This window comes from Dreissena polymorpha, chromosome 15 (assembly GCF_020536995.1).
Source record: "Dreissena polymorpha isolate Duluth1 chromosome 15, UMN_Dpol_1.0, whole genome shotgun sequence".
Lineage (NCBI taxonomy): Eukaryota > Metazoa > Mollusca > Bivalvia > Myida > Dreissenidae > Dreissena > Dreissena polymorpha.
In genome coordinates this window covers 38,964,083-38,980,199 of record NC_068369.1, presented here as the reverse complement: position 1 = coordinate 38,980,199, position 16,117 = coordinate 38,964,083, and the positions used below count along the sequence as shown (strand labels likewise).

Sequence of the window (16,117 nt, the reverse complement as noted above, 5' to 3'; positions counted from 1 at the left end):
TTAAACTAGTCTGTGAACAAGGTAAGTGTTATCCTTTTAATCATTGAACTGTACTTTGTGTGGTTAAATGTATAAAATCGGTATCAACGTCATGTATTGAAGTCTTGTTTGCGCCTATAAACTAGCAATGCCCAAATTCGTTAAAAGGGGAGTAACAAGTCAGCTAATTGAAATTAAAAGGTCAAAATCAACTATTATTTTGTTGGATAGATAATTCTTTCCAAGGCCAGTCTGTGCCGATTTTAATGTTACTTAAATACGCTTAACAGTAAAATCACAGAAAACTTAAGGCAATCTAAACAAAATTAAGCGCAAGTTTAGTGACTTCATTTCTAACGAGTTTTTCTCATCATGACACTTGCCGAATTAGCACCAAAATCTCAGAACACGCAACATAAATATTTTACATAAAAACCCCATATACACTTAATTATTACCCCTGATATACACTTATTAAGACATCATTTTTATGTACCTAACCAATTAATGTATGCGACAAAGCAGTCAAGTCTTTCTTTATATTTTCCAAAATAGTGTTGGTAAAAAGAAATAAAACTCGAGAATGTTGAAAAGTCACTATTGATCATATATAAGGCATTAAAAGTGCAATTGAATGCATATGTGCCCACATACACTTACTGTAGGACTCTAAAAAACAAAAAAATTGCAACAAAATGGCTGAAAAAGAATTATAAAGTCACTGCCCACATATGGTTTCCTGGTCTTCCCCAGATGGTATCATTGTTTTCCCAACATGGTCATTAAAAACGCAAATTTCTCCACAATAAATAGTTTTCAGGAGAAACCATGCTGAGAGGTTATGGCAGACATGTGAAAGTTTTTATAAATCCTTTAATTATTGTAGTGACTTGCAAATTAAAGCAGTTTTTTCTCCCCTAAATGCCTCAATTTAGCCCGTTTTGCCCGATCTTCTACTTCAGGGAGCCACATTTCGCTCATTTTTTAAGAAAATTTGTCAGGATTTTCTCTACATGTAGGCCAATACCTTTGTTATCAATGTTTATACACAGTTGTTTCAAATTGGACTTAAAAAAAATTAATTTTTCAAATTTACTTACCCTATGTAAGTTCATGCAAAAATGCACAGCACTGTCCCCTATGGTATTACACGACCCGCAAGGTATCGGGTTTCCTGGGGTGAGTATAGCATAAAGCATGTAGGCCACGGAAAAATCTGTACAAAATACAGCACTTATGTGTAAGTCTGAGAAATGTTTGTAACTTTAAAATGTTATATCACTAGCTATATTTTTGAAATATGAACATTACTTTTGTGCTATTTCCAAAAAACATGACTCTTCCACTGTCTCCAAGGGACTATATCATGATGCCAGTTAAATTTGATTTACGTGAATTGTTAAGTTATCGTGAAGGCTGTGATTTATTATTTGCTTCATGAGATATAGCCTTTTCCAAATCCACTTCTCTCTAATGTCATTGTTAGGGGATGCTGTTGAATTATGGTCAATGGAAAACATGAGTTGTGTTCTGAGAAAACTGGGCATAATGCATGTGGGTTAAGTGGCGTCTCAGATTAGCCTGTGCAGTCCGCACAGGCTAATCAGGGACGACACTTTCCGCTTTTATGATATTTTTCGTTTTAATGAAGTCTCTCCTTAGCAAAAATCCAATTTAGGCCAAAAGTGTCGTCCCTGCGGACTGCACAGGCTAATCTGGGACGACACTTTATGCACATGCATTATGCCCAGTTTTCTCAGAAAACGACTCAGATAGTTTCCTTAGAATCCTGCATAAATACTACAGAATATAAATGAAGAAATTTGAAGTGGGGCAAGCAAATAAAACAAAAATAATGTGCTTCTAGCTCTGGCGTGTGATTTCTGCAGATCCAATTGTCAAAGGGGTCATTTGTGTAAAAAAAACTTTTTTAATTGGTTTTATGGGAGTATGATTCTGTGGCATATTTCATAAGCAGTACAAGAACTCTATATGTATGTATATATAAAGTGTCTTCCATCATCCATTAAAAAAAGGTGAAATATGGATCCCATGGTTATTTGTTGTTAATTGAACACTGTAAAAGCACTGACCATATTGGGAACGTAAATCCTTTTCCAACATCTTTCAAGGATCAAGAAAAAAAAGATGAATGTAACAAATTTCACTCCCATTAATGCTGATGTGTATCCTTATCATGTGACTTTTAGGTTGTTGTTCTGTTTGCAATTGAACATCTGAGCTTAATTAGCTGTTAATTTAAGACAATTTAGGCTTATAAACGCTTCTTTCAAGCTTTTTTTGACACAAAAATTACATATTGCTATTGAACCGGAACACAAACCTATCATTTAAACTTCATCTGCTAATATCAGTTTGCCACTAATTGGTATCCAATGATTTTTCAAAACAAAGGCCCCAGTGAAGGCCTAAAAGGGAAATACAATTAATTGGTACAAGAGCAAAAGGCTTGGTTTTGGACTGACAGCTGATGTCATCATTGTGTCACCAATTGGCATCCATTCCAAGGTCCATTGTTTACACTGACCGGTCTGACTGACCTGCGTACTAACGCGAAAGGAATTGTGGGTAGCACTTCTTTTACGAGTGAAAAGTGAAAGTAGGTCAGGTATTCGTGAAAATCACATTTAAACATATTTAAATAACATTTCTTTAAACAACATTCAGTTTTAAACACAATAAAAAACGAGTTTTCTTTCATTATTAACATTTTCATTCCTACGCAGAACTACAGTGGCGGAGGCATAATTCCCCAGACCAGGGGAATGTGATGCGTCTTAGTATAAGGCTGACAATATCGTAGTGACGTCACCATCTATGTATAGAATGTTCCAAGGTCTACACAAATAAGCAATAAGATAAAGGGCATGAGGGGCTTATAAGCCATTGAAAGGGAATAGTGGCGGACCTAAGTGCTGACACAGAACTTATTAGTCCTTTATATGTATATAACACACTATATTATAACTCAAAGCATATGTGTCTTGTTCTGAGAAAACTGGGCATAATGCATGTAAATATAGTGTCGTCCCAAATTAGCCTGTGCAGTCCGCACAGGCTAATCAGGTACAGCACTCTCCGCCTTAAAAATTTTTTTGCTAACAAGAGACTTCATTTAAACAAAAAATGTCATCAAAGCGAAAAGTGTCGTCCCTGTGCGGACTGCGCAGGCTAATCTGGGACAACACTTTACGCACATGCATTATTCACAGTTTTCTCAGAACAAGACTCATATCAACTGCTTTCGCTTTTTATTTGCAGATTTCTGTGTGAGTCTGTGTGCAGGGCAGAAGGATCAGTAAACAGTTGTCAATCAAATACACCTCATCCAGCTGGTCAGACTTGATACCTGCTGCCAGGAAAAAGCATAATCAGTTAAGATCATTAACTTTCATAATTGTTAGCAGGTATACCTGTTGGTCTTCGCCTTTGATAACAAGGTGAAATCTTGATGGGAAGCAGGAAAAGGGCAAAAGAATTCCAACAAGCCTCCAGTGTCTGGTACTTGTCAGTCAGCCGTACATCTTAGTCAGTGAAGGACATTGTATGGTTAAACAATGATGGACCACTCTTGTCTTAATGCTGCTTTATAAATCTTATTGGAATACAGCATATATTTGTGTGCATGTGTAAGTATTCTGTTTTGGAATTTCTAGCTTTTTTGTTTAATTCCATGTGTGACTTGGACAAGGCAATTTCTGTTGTCTACTTGTACATGTACACAAGTAAATTGTTTGCGTCTAAAACTCAAAGTGATGTTAAAGTCAACAGTTTATAATTAACTTGGAATTTACAATTTACTCATTTGAAAACACTGTGTTTCTATTATTATTAAATGAAACAAATATATAGGGAATTTCTGAGAATTTGTTTGGACAAGAAGCATTTTGCAATAAACTTGTCCATCATGATCAACAACATCAAAATGGAGACACAATTATTGTTATTTCCACACTATAGTTTAAAAAAATGCTTAAATAATCATAAGATATATTATGCGTCCATTTTTGTAATTAAATTCGTGTTCTGTTAAAATAACTTCAATGTGTAATTCAGGGATCATAATAACTTCAATGTGTAATTCAGGGATCATAATAACTTCAATGTGTAATTCAGGGATCATAATAACTTCAATCTTGAGAACTGCAGATTGCACTGTTTATTTTTAAAGTAATTTATTCAAAAATGGTGTTGTATCTGAAATTGGTTCATTTCTGAAAATGTGTTTTTGAATGTTTACTATGATCTTCAGAGTTAGTTGTGATGCCTCAAACCTGTATAAAGTTTTCTTAAGAATGTTAATTTTTTTTTTACTACAAAAAATTAATGGATATGCCACTGACAGTATTGGCATAAATAAAACAGCATTTTTTCTATACCCATTATGTATATTCAAATATTATCCATTCTAGATTTTAACTACAATTTTTCTATACAATAAACTTCAATAGACTTGTTTATGAATGTAGGATTTAGGTCCCATAATTGCTGTATATGCGCTATAACATTGAATGTAAAACAATATGGAAACTTTGTACTGAAAATTTTATTATGTGACCTTATGAATTTCAATTAATTATTATGCAGCCAAGGCATTATTTCCATGAGGATAACATCTTGTTGATCTAATCAGTCTCTAAAATCGCAAATGTATCATGGGGAAGTGCACTAAAGACATGATAGGAGGTTGTAGACTTGTAGTGCAACAAAGCAAAAAACATTATGCAAAACCACTGCCACTATATCTATAGTGACACACTGGGGTTATTCACACATCACTGTTTCATGCAGGTTGGCACCTCTACTGCCATGGGGCCACCAAACGTGTGCATTGTGTAAGCCATTATGTGCCTTATGGGGGATCTTTATAGTGAATTATCAGACACATATCAGGAGGAGGGAGCGTATACTGTACGCAGTCGCTGTGTATGGAAAGTGAGGACTTTTATGCAGACAAAGGAACATTTAGCAAGCCAGTTCTAAGCAAGTGATTTTTAATAAGTCATTATGGAACACAATGGTCTAGGGCCAACATAACCTAAATGCATATGATCCCTAGTATAATTATGAAAGGGATTTGCCAATAATTGCAAATACAAAATCTTAAGGTGACTGGCTATTTCTATAAATAAAAACACTGTTACTAAAAGTTCTTAATTTAAATTTCATTTAATTGATAACTGTACAGTATTTTGTAGTGGTATATTTTCATTACTAATCAACATCATAATTTTGCATTAATTTGTTTCATATAATGGTGTCATATTGCCATAGTTACATCTGTATAGTTTCAAAGATTTAAAATCTAAACTTAATTGGTAAGATCTGCCTGTTCAATCTTGCACATATGTGGGAAAGTCTTTGTTTATTAATCCATTTATGCCTAGCGTCTAGAAAAAAGGCCTTGGCAAACAGCATAGACCCAGATGAAAAGCCGCATGATGCGGCGTCTTATCAGGGTCTGCGCTGTTTGCTTAAAGGAATAAATAAATATACTAGACATCCCTTATGTTGGAAATAAATTGATCCAATTTAGAACAATGGGAGAGTCCACTAGGCATAAATGGGTTTATCATCAGCACTACATTTGAAATTGTGTTGTTCACAGGTGCCCCTTGTTGAAGGACCCTCACAGGCTACATAGTGTTGATGCAGTCCTGCAATCTGGGGTAGAAACTCTTCCCATGAGCCCCTTAACAGGTTACCCTCTTGTGGAGCAGTGCACGGATGACAAGACAAACCTAATACTGGCATAAGCAGTTATATCGGTCATGGTGCCTCAATAAGACATCAGAGACAAATGGGCTGGTTGCCATAGCAACTGAAAAGATTTCTCTATATATAACAGAACATTGTCAGCCTGAGTAGAAAACTGTAGCTGTATTGAAGTTGCAGTAATGATAGTGTATTAATTTATTTCCCTTTAAACTCAAAGTATTTGAGTGGAGAATTTGTTTGCTATGTTGTCACAAAGATGACTGTATGTTACTGTGGATGAACATGTTCACCAGGATGTGGAATAGCATGTTTGCCATTATTGGAGACTTAACAAATGTTTTTGCTGTTTGATAGAGCTGTGGATTCAGATTTGTGATTATTTGATACTGGCTATTTTGAAATGAACGGCAGTGGAGGAAAGACTGAATATCATTAATTTGAAATTGGTTTCTGTACCCAATTAGTATTACACAGTGAAAAGCGGTTGAAGGTGAATGAAACATCAATGATAAAGTGGAGTATTACATGTTTATTTATGAATGTACAGATGTGCGCTGTTGCAGAATTAAGTGAAAGAACTGAAATGAAATGGACATTGTGATAAAACATACATGTACATACTTGTAACTTTTTTGTATTATATTGCTTATAACTGATAAGCTTAAAAATTATTGTGCAATACTGCATGAAAAAAAATGGATGTAGAAACAACACTTTTAATCAGATAGAGCCAAAGAAAACTTTAAAATACTAAATGAAAGATTCAATGAGTTATGGTATGCAACCGTCATGTACTTTATTTGGATGGACCTCAGTGTATCCAAATTCAACATAGTTTGACAACTTACTGACGTCAGAATGGCGTTCCACTGGCAGAAGTTGAGCCCTACAGAGTTCCACCAGCTGCAGGAGTACACATCTTGTAAGTAGCTACCCTTTATATTTCTAACAGGGTGCCATATCTTGAATGTAGCTACGCTTTATATGTCTAACTTACACATTTTGTATGTAGCTTCTCTTTATATGTATGTCTAACAGAAGTACATGTATGTAGCTACCCTTTATATGTCTAACTGGAGTACACATCTTGTATGTAGCTACCCTTTATATGTCTAACAGAATGGCATATCTTGTATGTAGCTACTTTTTATATGTCTAACAAGAGTACACATCTTGTAAGTAGCTACCCTTTATATGTATATATAAGTAGTTCACAATTTGTGAGTAGCTACCCAGTATGTCTAACACAAGTACACATCTTGTAAGTAGCTACCCTACTCTAACAGGAGTACACATCTTGCATATACTGGTAGCTACCCTTTATATGTCTAACATACACATCTTGTATATAGCTACCCTTTATATGTCTAACAGGAGAACACATCTTGTATGTAGCTACCCTTTATATGTAAAATAGGAGTACCGTAAATCTACGAATATAATACGCACTTTTTTATCTGCCGATTTTTTCTTCAAGTAAGGGGTGCGTATAATATACGAGTTTAGAGCAGAACAACATTTTTCCTGTGCAAATTTTCAACTTAATCGCTGTTATTCGCTTTGTGGCAGCCATTTTGAACTACACCATTACATCAAAGGGGTGCAACAGGGCTCGCGCTGTTGTTTGCCATTTGAGTCATTTGTGAAAATATTGAGAATTTGGCTCAATAAAAATCTTATTTGTGAAAATGCGAAAATCTAGTAAAATTTCATTGAAAACATCCGCCATTTATATCGGACTGGTTTTCTATATTTGTCTCTTTGTTTAAATGAAAGTGTTCGCAATTGGAACAGTAAACGAAACCCGGTCTGTACCTGATTATGAAACATCCGGTCTGCACCCGATTATGAGACTCGCTTGACCTTATTGTTATTGAAGTGCGCATGGTAGCTGGCCAATCAACATTGAGCTAACTTACACATGAAATACGTTGTCAAATGAAACGTGAGAACGGGAGGAGATAATGTTGGGTCATTCATGCGCAGACACTGTATACTTTGAATACACTGTTAATATCGTCGTCTGCCTACAAAATAGCGACTGGACGCTAAGTCGTATAAAGAGATTAGCAAATGAAAAAAAACAACTGACAATACCCGTAAATAAATATTTCTTAGCTGACCACTATTTATCTTTCTACCGCATATTTACCATATCTGAAGTAAAGAGTGGTAATTAAATAATTAGTTTTATGATGCGAATAGAGTCTATTACACCTGTCTGCCGATTGCCAAATTAAATTGAAAGGTGATAATTAATTAATTTGTTTTTTACTCCCAAACTAGCCTTAATGACAGCAGCGTATTTTTATTAAAGAGATCATGAAAAACACAAGCGGTTCAATTGTATTTTATGTTATATTAAAGTATCGAGTTTGTAACACTTCAGAAAAGTAATTCATCTAGACAACTATAAAAACGGAAGTAACCATTTTGTCTTCTTATTACTTTATTATTATTATAATTATTATCGTCCCGAATATTGTCAAATTGAATTAAATGTGAAAACAAAAAACAGCGTCTCTGTTTCTTTCTTTTGTAATTATGACTGCTTGACCTGGATGTCAGCAAGGGGCCCGTGTGTTATTGGTAACAATCAATGGTAATATCAACAATAGACAGAGATATTTATTATGCAACTGTCATAACAACAGCACTATAACACATCCCGATCAATATACCGGGGTATTACTGTGAAACAGATTGTTGACAACACCTAATTGATTTGCTATTTTCACAACACAAAAATATATTGACACATTTTTTCGGCAATGGCCGATTTCGGACACTGATTTTTTTAGTGCGTATTTTACTCGGATTTTCAATTTTTTACTGCTAAATTTTTACCAAACTCGGGGGTACGTATTGTGCACGAGGGCGTATTATATTCGTGGATTTAGGGTACATATCTTGTAAGTAGCTACCCTTTATATGTCTAACAAGAGTACACACCTTGTATGTAGCTACCCTTTATATGTCTAACAGGAGTACACATCTTGTTTGTAGCTACCCTTTATATGTCTAACAGGAAAACACATCTTGTATGTAGCTACCCTTAATATGTAAAATAAGAGTACATATCGTGTGAGTAGCTACACTTTATATGTCGTACAGGAGTACACAGTTAGTGAGTAGCTACCCTTTATATGTCTAACAGGAGTACACATCTTCTAAGTAGCTACCCATTATATGTCTAACAGGAGTACACATCTTGTATGAAGCTGCCCTTTATATGTAAAATAGGAGTACATATCTTGTAAGTAGCTACCCTTTATATGTCTAACAGGAGTGCACAGTTTGTAAGTAACTACCCTTTATATGTTTAACAGGAGTCCTCAGTTTGTGAGTAGCTACCCATTATATGTCTAAAAAGAGTGCACAGTTTGTGAGTAGCTGCCCTTTATATGTCTAGCAGGAGTACACAGTTTGTCAGAAGCTACCCTTTATATGTCTAACAGGAGTGCACAGTTTGTGAGTAGCTGCCCTTTATATGTCTAACAGGAGTGCACAGTTTGTGAGTGGCTACCCATTATATGTCTAAAAGGAGTACACAGTTTGTCAGTAGCTACCATTTATATGTCGAACAGGAGTACACAGCTTGTGAGTAGTTACTCTTTATACAGGGGTTGTTTTGCTATGTAAAAAAGGCCGTACAATGGACCCGATCCCAAAGCAAACGGACCAAATCCCAAACCAAAATTATAAAAAAAGGAGTGTCTTATGATTAATGATTATTAGATCTGTATTTTATTTTATAGACATCTGACAAAGTATATTACTATTAATATGATTTATTTTCCAAAATGGCTTGGAAAAGGCCTGCTGTGTCAATATTTGTTGATACAAAAATCCCATTTTGGTCCATTTTGTCGATAAAAAATTCCCAAATTTGCAATTTTATCTATTTAAAGGGGCCTTTTCACAGATTTTGGCATGTTTTGAAGTTTGTCATTAAATGCTTTATATTGATAAATGTAAACATTAAATTTTAAAAGCTCCAGTAAAAAATCAAAAATAAAATTTAACAAGACTATTGCCAAGCAATATAGTTCCCTACCGGCTCCACCATTGTCAGAAATTCCACCATTGTCAGAATTTTTGTTGTTGCCATAGCAACCATAATTTTTGAAGTAGGAACAAAAGGAAATGATGTGCATAATGTCCATATTGCCATCTATCCATGTTTCAAGTTTCATGAAAAAATATAAAGAACTTTTAAAGTTATGGCAGACTCCAGAAAAAGTGTGACTGACTGACTGACTGACTGACAGACTGACAGACAAAGCGCAAACCATAAGTCCCCTCCGGTGAAACCGGTAGGGGACAAAAAAAGAAAAAAAATAGCCCTCTGCTCAAACCAGTGACCTCCGGAATCCTGAAGTTAAAACGCATTAGCCAACTGAGCTATCCTACCAAGCATATATAGCATGCGTATTTTATACGTTATATAAGCAATCTTCTTAGTTTCACAAATTTAAACGACAACAACAGAACTCTCCAAATTATTTAATCGTTTCGTGTTGCAACGCTTTATAATTTTTAGGTTTTTAAATCGGCAAAAGATGCATATAATGGCTATATTAGACCATGGCAAATGTTCAGTAATACTGTTTCCTCACAAATATCCAGGGATCAAGCTAGACTCCAATTTTTGGGAGAAGTCACTTCTCCCTCAGCTCTGGAGAGGGAGAAGTGAGGCAGTTTTAGGGAGAAGTGGATCTTTTGCAATCACCAATAGACCATTGTGGACCATGACCCAGGGGTTTCACTGGCCCCAAAATAGTTGTTGCCACTTTTTCGCAGTGTGAAAACTGTCTGTTATTCCAACCTTATTAATATGAACAATCATTTAGGACAATTATTAAAAGAAACCTTACTACATTACTTTAATGTCATTGACTGTATTATCACTTGAAAAAGTATGGTAATACATAAAAAACTATAAGTACCTTCATAAGTCATACCTTCATAAGTCTTAATAAGCTTTATTTGTATATAAATAACTTTTTATGTCCACCACTATAGTAGTGGGGGACATATTGTTTTTGCCCTGTCTGTTGGTCTGTTGGTTGGTTGGTTGGTTTGCGCCAACTTTAACATTTTGCAATAACTTTTGCTATATTGAATATAGCAACTTGATATTTGGCATGCATGTGTATCTCATGGAGCTGCACAGTTTGAGTGGTGAAAGGTCAAGGTCAAGGTCATCCTTCAAGGTCAGAGGTCAAATATATGTGGCCAAAATCCCTCATTTTATGAATACTTTTGCAATATTTAAGATAGCAATTTGATATTTGGCATGCATGTGTATCTCGTGGAGCTGCACATTTTGAGTGGTGAAAGGTCAAGGTCATCCTTCAAGGTCAGAGGTCAAATATATGTGGCCCAAATCGCTTATTTTATGAATACTTTTGCAATATTGAAGATAGCAACTTGATATTTGGCATGCATGTGTAACTTATGGAGCTGCACATTTTGAGTGGTGAAAGGTCAAGGTCAAGGTCATCCTTCAAGGTCAGAGGTCAAATATATGTGGCCCAAATCGCTTATTTTATGAATACTTTTGCGATATTGAAGATAGCAACTTGATATTTGGCATGCATGTGTATCTCATGGAGCTGCACATTTTGAGTGGTGAAAGGTCAAGGTCATCCTTCTAGGTCAAATATATGGGTCAAAATTGCTCATGTAATGTAACTTCTGCAATATTGAAGCTAGCAATTTTATATTTGACATGCATGTGTATCTCATGGAGCTGCACATTTTGAGTGGTGAAGGGTCACGGTCAATGTCATCCTTCAAGGTCAAACGTCATATAGGGGGACATTGTGTTTCACAAACACATCTTGTTTTCATCTTGATAAACATCACAGATAACCAAATAATATAATAATGTTAACATCAATGTAACAGTATGCTGCATAAATGTTTCAAAATTATTTATTTAATTTTAAAAATAGAATCACACCAATTTACATCATTTGAAAGGGAAAAAGAAAACATCGGAAAATAAAGCATCTCACTTCATATTGTTAAACAGTTATATTTGGTCATTTGGACATGATATACATCCGGTTTGGACAGCTTCTGTTGTAAAAACCTTATCTGTAAGTGGTGGATGATTTCTAGGCTCAAATAAATGAATGTTTTTCACTCATATTTCTTGACAGAAAGGCCCAGATAATTGCCACCATCCATTCTAGTTGCCTGAAATATCATAAAACAAAGTTTTACAAACTATCAACAACAAACCAACACATCTATGTCTGTATCTTTAAATGTCCGAATTTTTAACATATCCGAAATATAGTACAACGAGGGAATGGTATACTTTTTATTTCCGAAATTGTTGGTTTCTTAATCAAACTTTACCTGTCCCAAAATATATAAATAATGAAACTTTTAAACAGAAATGCTCACAAATTCCTGTTGAAACAAGATTTCATGTGTTTTTGTGGAGAAATTGTTTTTGTTCAATGCTTTTAGTATTGCAAAGTATTGCAAAATTCCCCCTCTAAGGGCCCCGGCCCCAATCCCCCAATGTGTAGCAAGGGCCCTGTAAACAGCCATTTGTCCCAGCTCTAGTATTTGACCCTGTGGGCATAAAAAAAAATATTGGGAAGAAACATTTTCTTTGACCCAGGACAATGTTGAACATCATCAGCATATTAAACAAAAAGGTTCCAATCATGCACCATGCACCTTCGTTCCTACAAGACAATATGGTATGATACCAGAAATGAAATTCATGCAATTTGCGCTAAAGATGCAATTGGTATGCTCAGAACAATTTGTGCTGAATAGTATTAGCAGATATGTAATACAGATTACACCCAACCACTTAAACTAATAGGCTGACTAGTATTAACCATGAGATATTGGTAATGCTTAATGGTGAAGAAGCGTTGAACTCATCTGCAATAATATTTACATATGTTTTTTCCATGACTGATTTTTAGCTCGGCTGTTTTTAGAGAAAACCTGAGGTATTGTCATAGCCAGCTTGTCGTGTCTTCCGCCGTCTGCCGTTGGCGTTGTGCTAAAACCTTTACATTTTGTTAACCTTTTGAACATTGGTTTTAAAATGAAAGTGCTTCCACCTACAGCATTGAAACTTTATATGAAGCTGCACCTTAATGAGTTCTACATGCAACACTCATTTTGGGTCACTAGGTCAAAGGTCAAGGTAACTGTGACCCCTAAAAAAAAATAAAATCTGACAACGCAGCCGAGCGTTGGCACCCGTTATGTGGTGCTCTTGTTTTGCTTGTACCAAAACCATAGATATAAGACAGTCTAAAGGTCTGGGATTGCCATGTTATCCAACTGTACAACCAACTGTCACATAGTTAACCCCTGCCAAAGGTGGAGGGATTTAGAATTGGCATTGTCCGCCCTACTGTCTGTCTATCTGTCCATCAGTCTGTGAGTCAGTCAGTCTGTCAGCCCGTTCTTAACGAAACTTGTTAGGGCTATATCTTAGACACTATGTAAGATATCAACATGAAACTTCATAAATGTAAAGATATCACTGAGAATAACCATAACTCTGCAAGTTCTTTAAAAGGAGTTATTGCCTTATGTTGTTTATGTATGCTGAAACTATTAAGGGCTATTTTTCAGGTACAATACAACATTTCAACATGAAACTTAATAAGTGTGTAGAAATCAATTGGAAGAAGTGTCATGCACAAGAACCATAACCCTTAAATAAGGGTTATTGCCCTTTGTTGTTTTTGTACGATGTAACTTTACAAGGCTAGATCTCTGATACACTACAAGATTTAAACATCAAACTACAAGGGTTTATAGATTTCAATGAGGAGAATATCAATGCATAAAAGCAATTAAAATACACTTAATTATTTATTTTATGATTATACAGTATATAGAGGGATTTGCACCCATCCATTAACAAAATTTATTTTGCGGGGGATATCAATCAGCAAAATTGCTTGTTGTTTATAGTGGTAATTCTTAAAATCTAATTAATTTATATGAGATATTACCTCTTTTGTGCAGTGTTAACATATCTCTTATTTTTTATATGAATGAAATTTAATGTATATCCATACACGATATTGTGAATGTAAAACATTTAACAAGCATAGGGATTTCTCTGTCAACAGCTGCCAATGAAAGGACTCGTATATTAATGAAAAAAAAAATCTCTGAAGCATTCCTGTTACACAAGTATCTGATATCTAACCACTTACGATATTACAGACTTGGTTCCCATGAGGACTTTAATAGGCATGCTTTAAATGTTTATAGAACTTGTCATGGTATTTATGGAACATTGCGTGTATTAAAGTTAATTGTTTATAGATCTTGTGATGGTATTTATGTAACCTTGCGGTGTACAAATGTATTTTTGTTTCATAGCTAGGTTTTTTTCACTAAAAGCTTTTTTATGTAAATGTTAACTTGTTAAGCCATTGATTATTTATGACTATAAAAGTAATTAAATATTTGTATAACCTATGCAGGAAATGTCATTAATTCTGTTACCTTCAACATAAATATTTTTATGCCCCAGGTAGGGTGGCATATAGCAGTTGAACTGTCCGTTAGTCCGTCAGTCTGTGCGTCCTTCTTAACTTTTTAAAATTGCCCATAACTTTTGCAATATTGAAGATAGCAAATTGATATTTGGCATGCATGTGTATCTCATGGAGCTGCACATTTTGAGTGGTGAAAGGTCAAGGTCAAAGTCATCCTTCAAGGTCAAAGGTCAAATATACTCAGTTTCGTATCCAGTAGTGATAAATATAAATTGACAAAGAACAAGTTTCACTCTTTCTGATATATTTTGCCTAAATAGGCTTTTTCAAAGTTTGTTTTTACAGATTACTCACAAATTGAACTATTTTGTTGAGTAACAGAAAAAAATGTAGCCCATTTGTAAAAACAAACCTTGAAAAAGCCTATTGAGGCATTATTTGAATGAAAATTATAATTCCAATTATTACTTTGCGGATATGTTACACAGACTTGAAGGGGGGGGGGGGGTGTTTGCTAGCGATTGGGCAGGCAGCATGTATGTGGTTTTGGTCAATTACAGGTTTGCATTAACTGATCTTATTTAAACTTTGGATGTAACAAGGTTTCATGGAAACCTAGTGTGGGATTGTTTTTAGTTCTAGTTGGGTCATGGTCAAAGACGTATGTGTTACCTAAAATAGAAAAATGATTCTGCTAAATAACGTAAGTTTGGACAGTGGTATTGCAATCTAAGTTTGTGTGTAGGTACAGTACAGTCCATGCGTTTTCCCTCAAAAACGCGCTCCCTCCGCAGGGGAATTTGTCTGCTAGAGAGTGATTCCACGGTGGGGAAGGCGAGGTGTACTCGCTAAAACGCTCAGCGTTCCGCCGAGTTAGCTAATACCCGCGGCGTTTATTACTTAAGCCTAGTCGGTATATGCAGACAATTTCCGTTCTTATCAGGAAACCGCCGCACGACACCATGGTAGCAGTGTGCTACTGTGCATGCCAAAAAAATAAAAACATTGTAATTAAAAATTATTTAAATACTGTGGCTTATAAAAATATAGATAATTGTATAAAAAATTAATATGTGTTTTTATTCACAGGTACGTCTACAATATGAATGAATATACGACACGTAAAGCGTTTTGACAAATTAATATTTAATTCATAACACATATAACACAAGAATTAATGTTCCGTTAAGTTCCCAAAATGAGAATATTAGTTTATAATTCGAAACACGCTTCCAATTTTTAATGTTAACAAGACGTTTACAAATGCTTCCAATATACAGTCATCATGTATATTTCCCGACAAAAGCGCACAAAAATTATGCTGCAATGTACAAGTTTGAGGTTTATGCGTGGAAAGCCTGCGTGTATTGATTTTTTGATACAAACTTTGTAGCGCAGAGAACACTGAATTCTGTTGATTGTGGTTAAAAGTTTCTTTGGTATTTTTTTACACAATTATATCGCGAATAATTTGATATTTCCTCCAAATTACTTTCAATTCAAACACGCCGTGTCTTTATCGTTACAGTATTTTAGTAGAGTGATTATTGAAACAGTTGTTGTACTGTATACTGATTAAAGAGAACATCTGGACGGAACTGGATTAAGTGTTTGGCGTTATGAAAACACGCAAAAATTGTTTACTGACCTATTGTGTAGACTGCTGTCTGTGGTGTTTTGACAAAAGGGATTAACATGTGTGAATGTCACTCTGCCGATTGTGTCCATAATTGACCACTCGCCAGCTGCATCAATCAAACTAAAGAAATAATAAGATTTTGTTTATTGCGGCCACATGGTCCAACAAACAAAGACTGTCGGAGTAATGGATAAAGCGTTTTATGAAAACACAACTTAGTGGGCGGAGCGATCTCGTATTTTGCGACTGGTCAATG

At 35.1% G+C, this 16,117-nt stretch overlaps 1 protein-coding gene across 6 annotated transcripts in view; it reads left to right on the top strand.

The window, feature by feature from the left end:
* Positions 1-16,117, top strand: part of LOC127860017 (diacylglycerol kinase beta-like) — a 157,747-nt gene that overhangs the window by 33,592 nt on the left and 108,038 nt on the right. For 2 of the 6 annotated variants that reach the window (XM_052397709.1, XM_052397713.1), the window contains exons 2-3: positions 3,262-3,374; positions 5,609-6,640. In XM_052397709.1, the coding sequence (XP_052253669.1) occupies positions 6,577-6,640 (64 nt within the window). In that variant the 5' untranslated portion in view covers positions 3,262-3,374; positions 5,609-6,576. Of the gene's footprint in view, positions 1-3,261; positions 3,630-4,791; positions 4,936-5,608; positions 6,641-16,117 lie in introns of all 6 variants that reach the window. The other 4 variants (XM_052397715.1, XM_052397712.1, XM_052397714.1 and 1 more) reach the window with 3 other exon arrangements.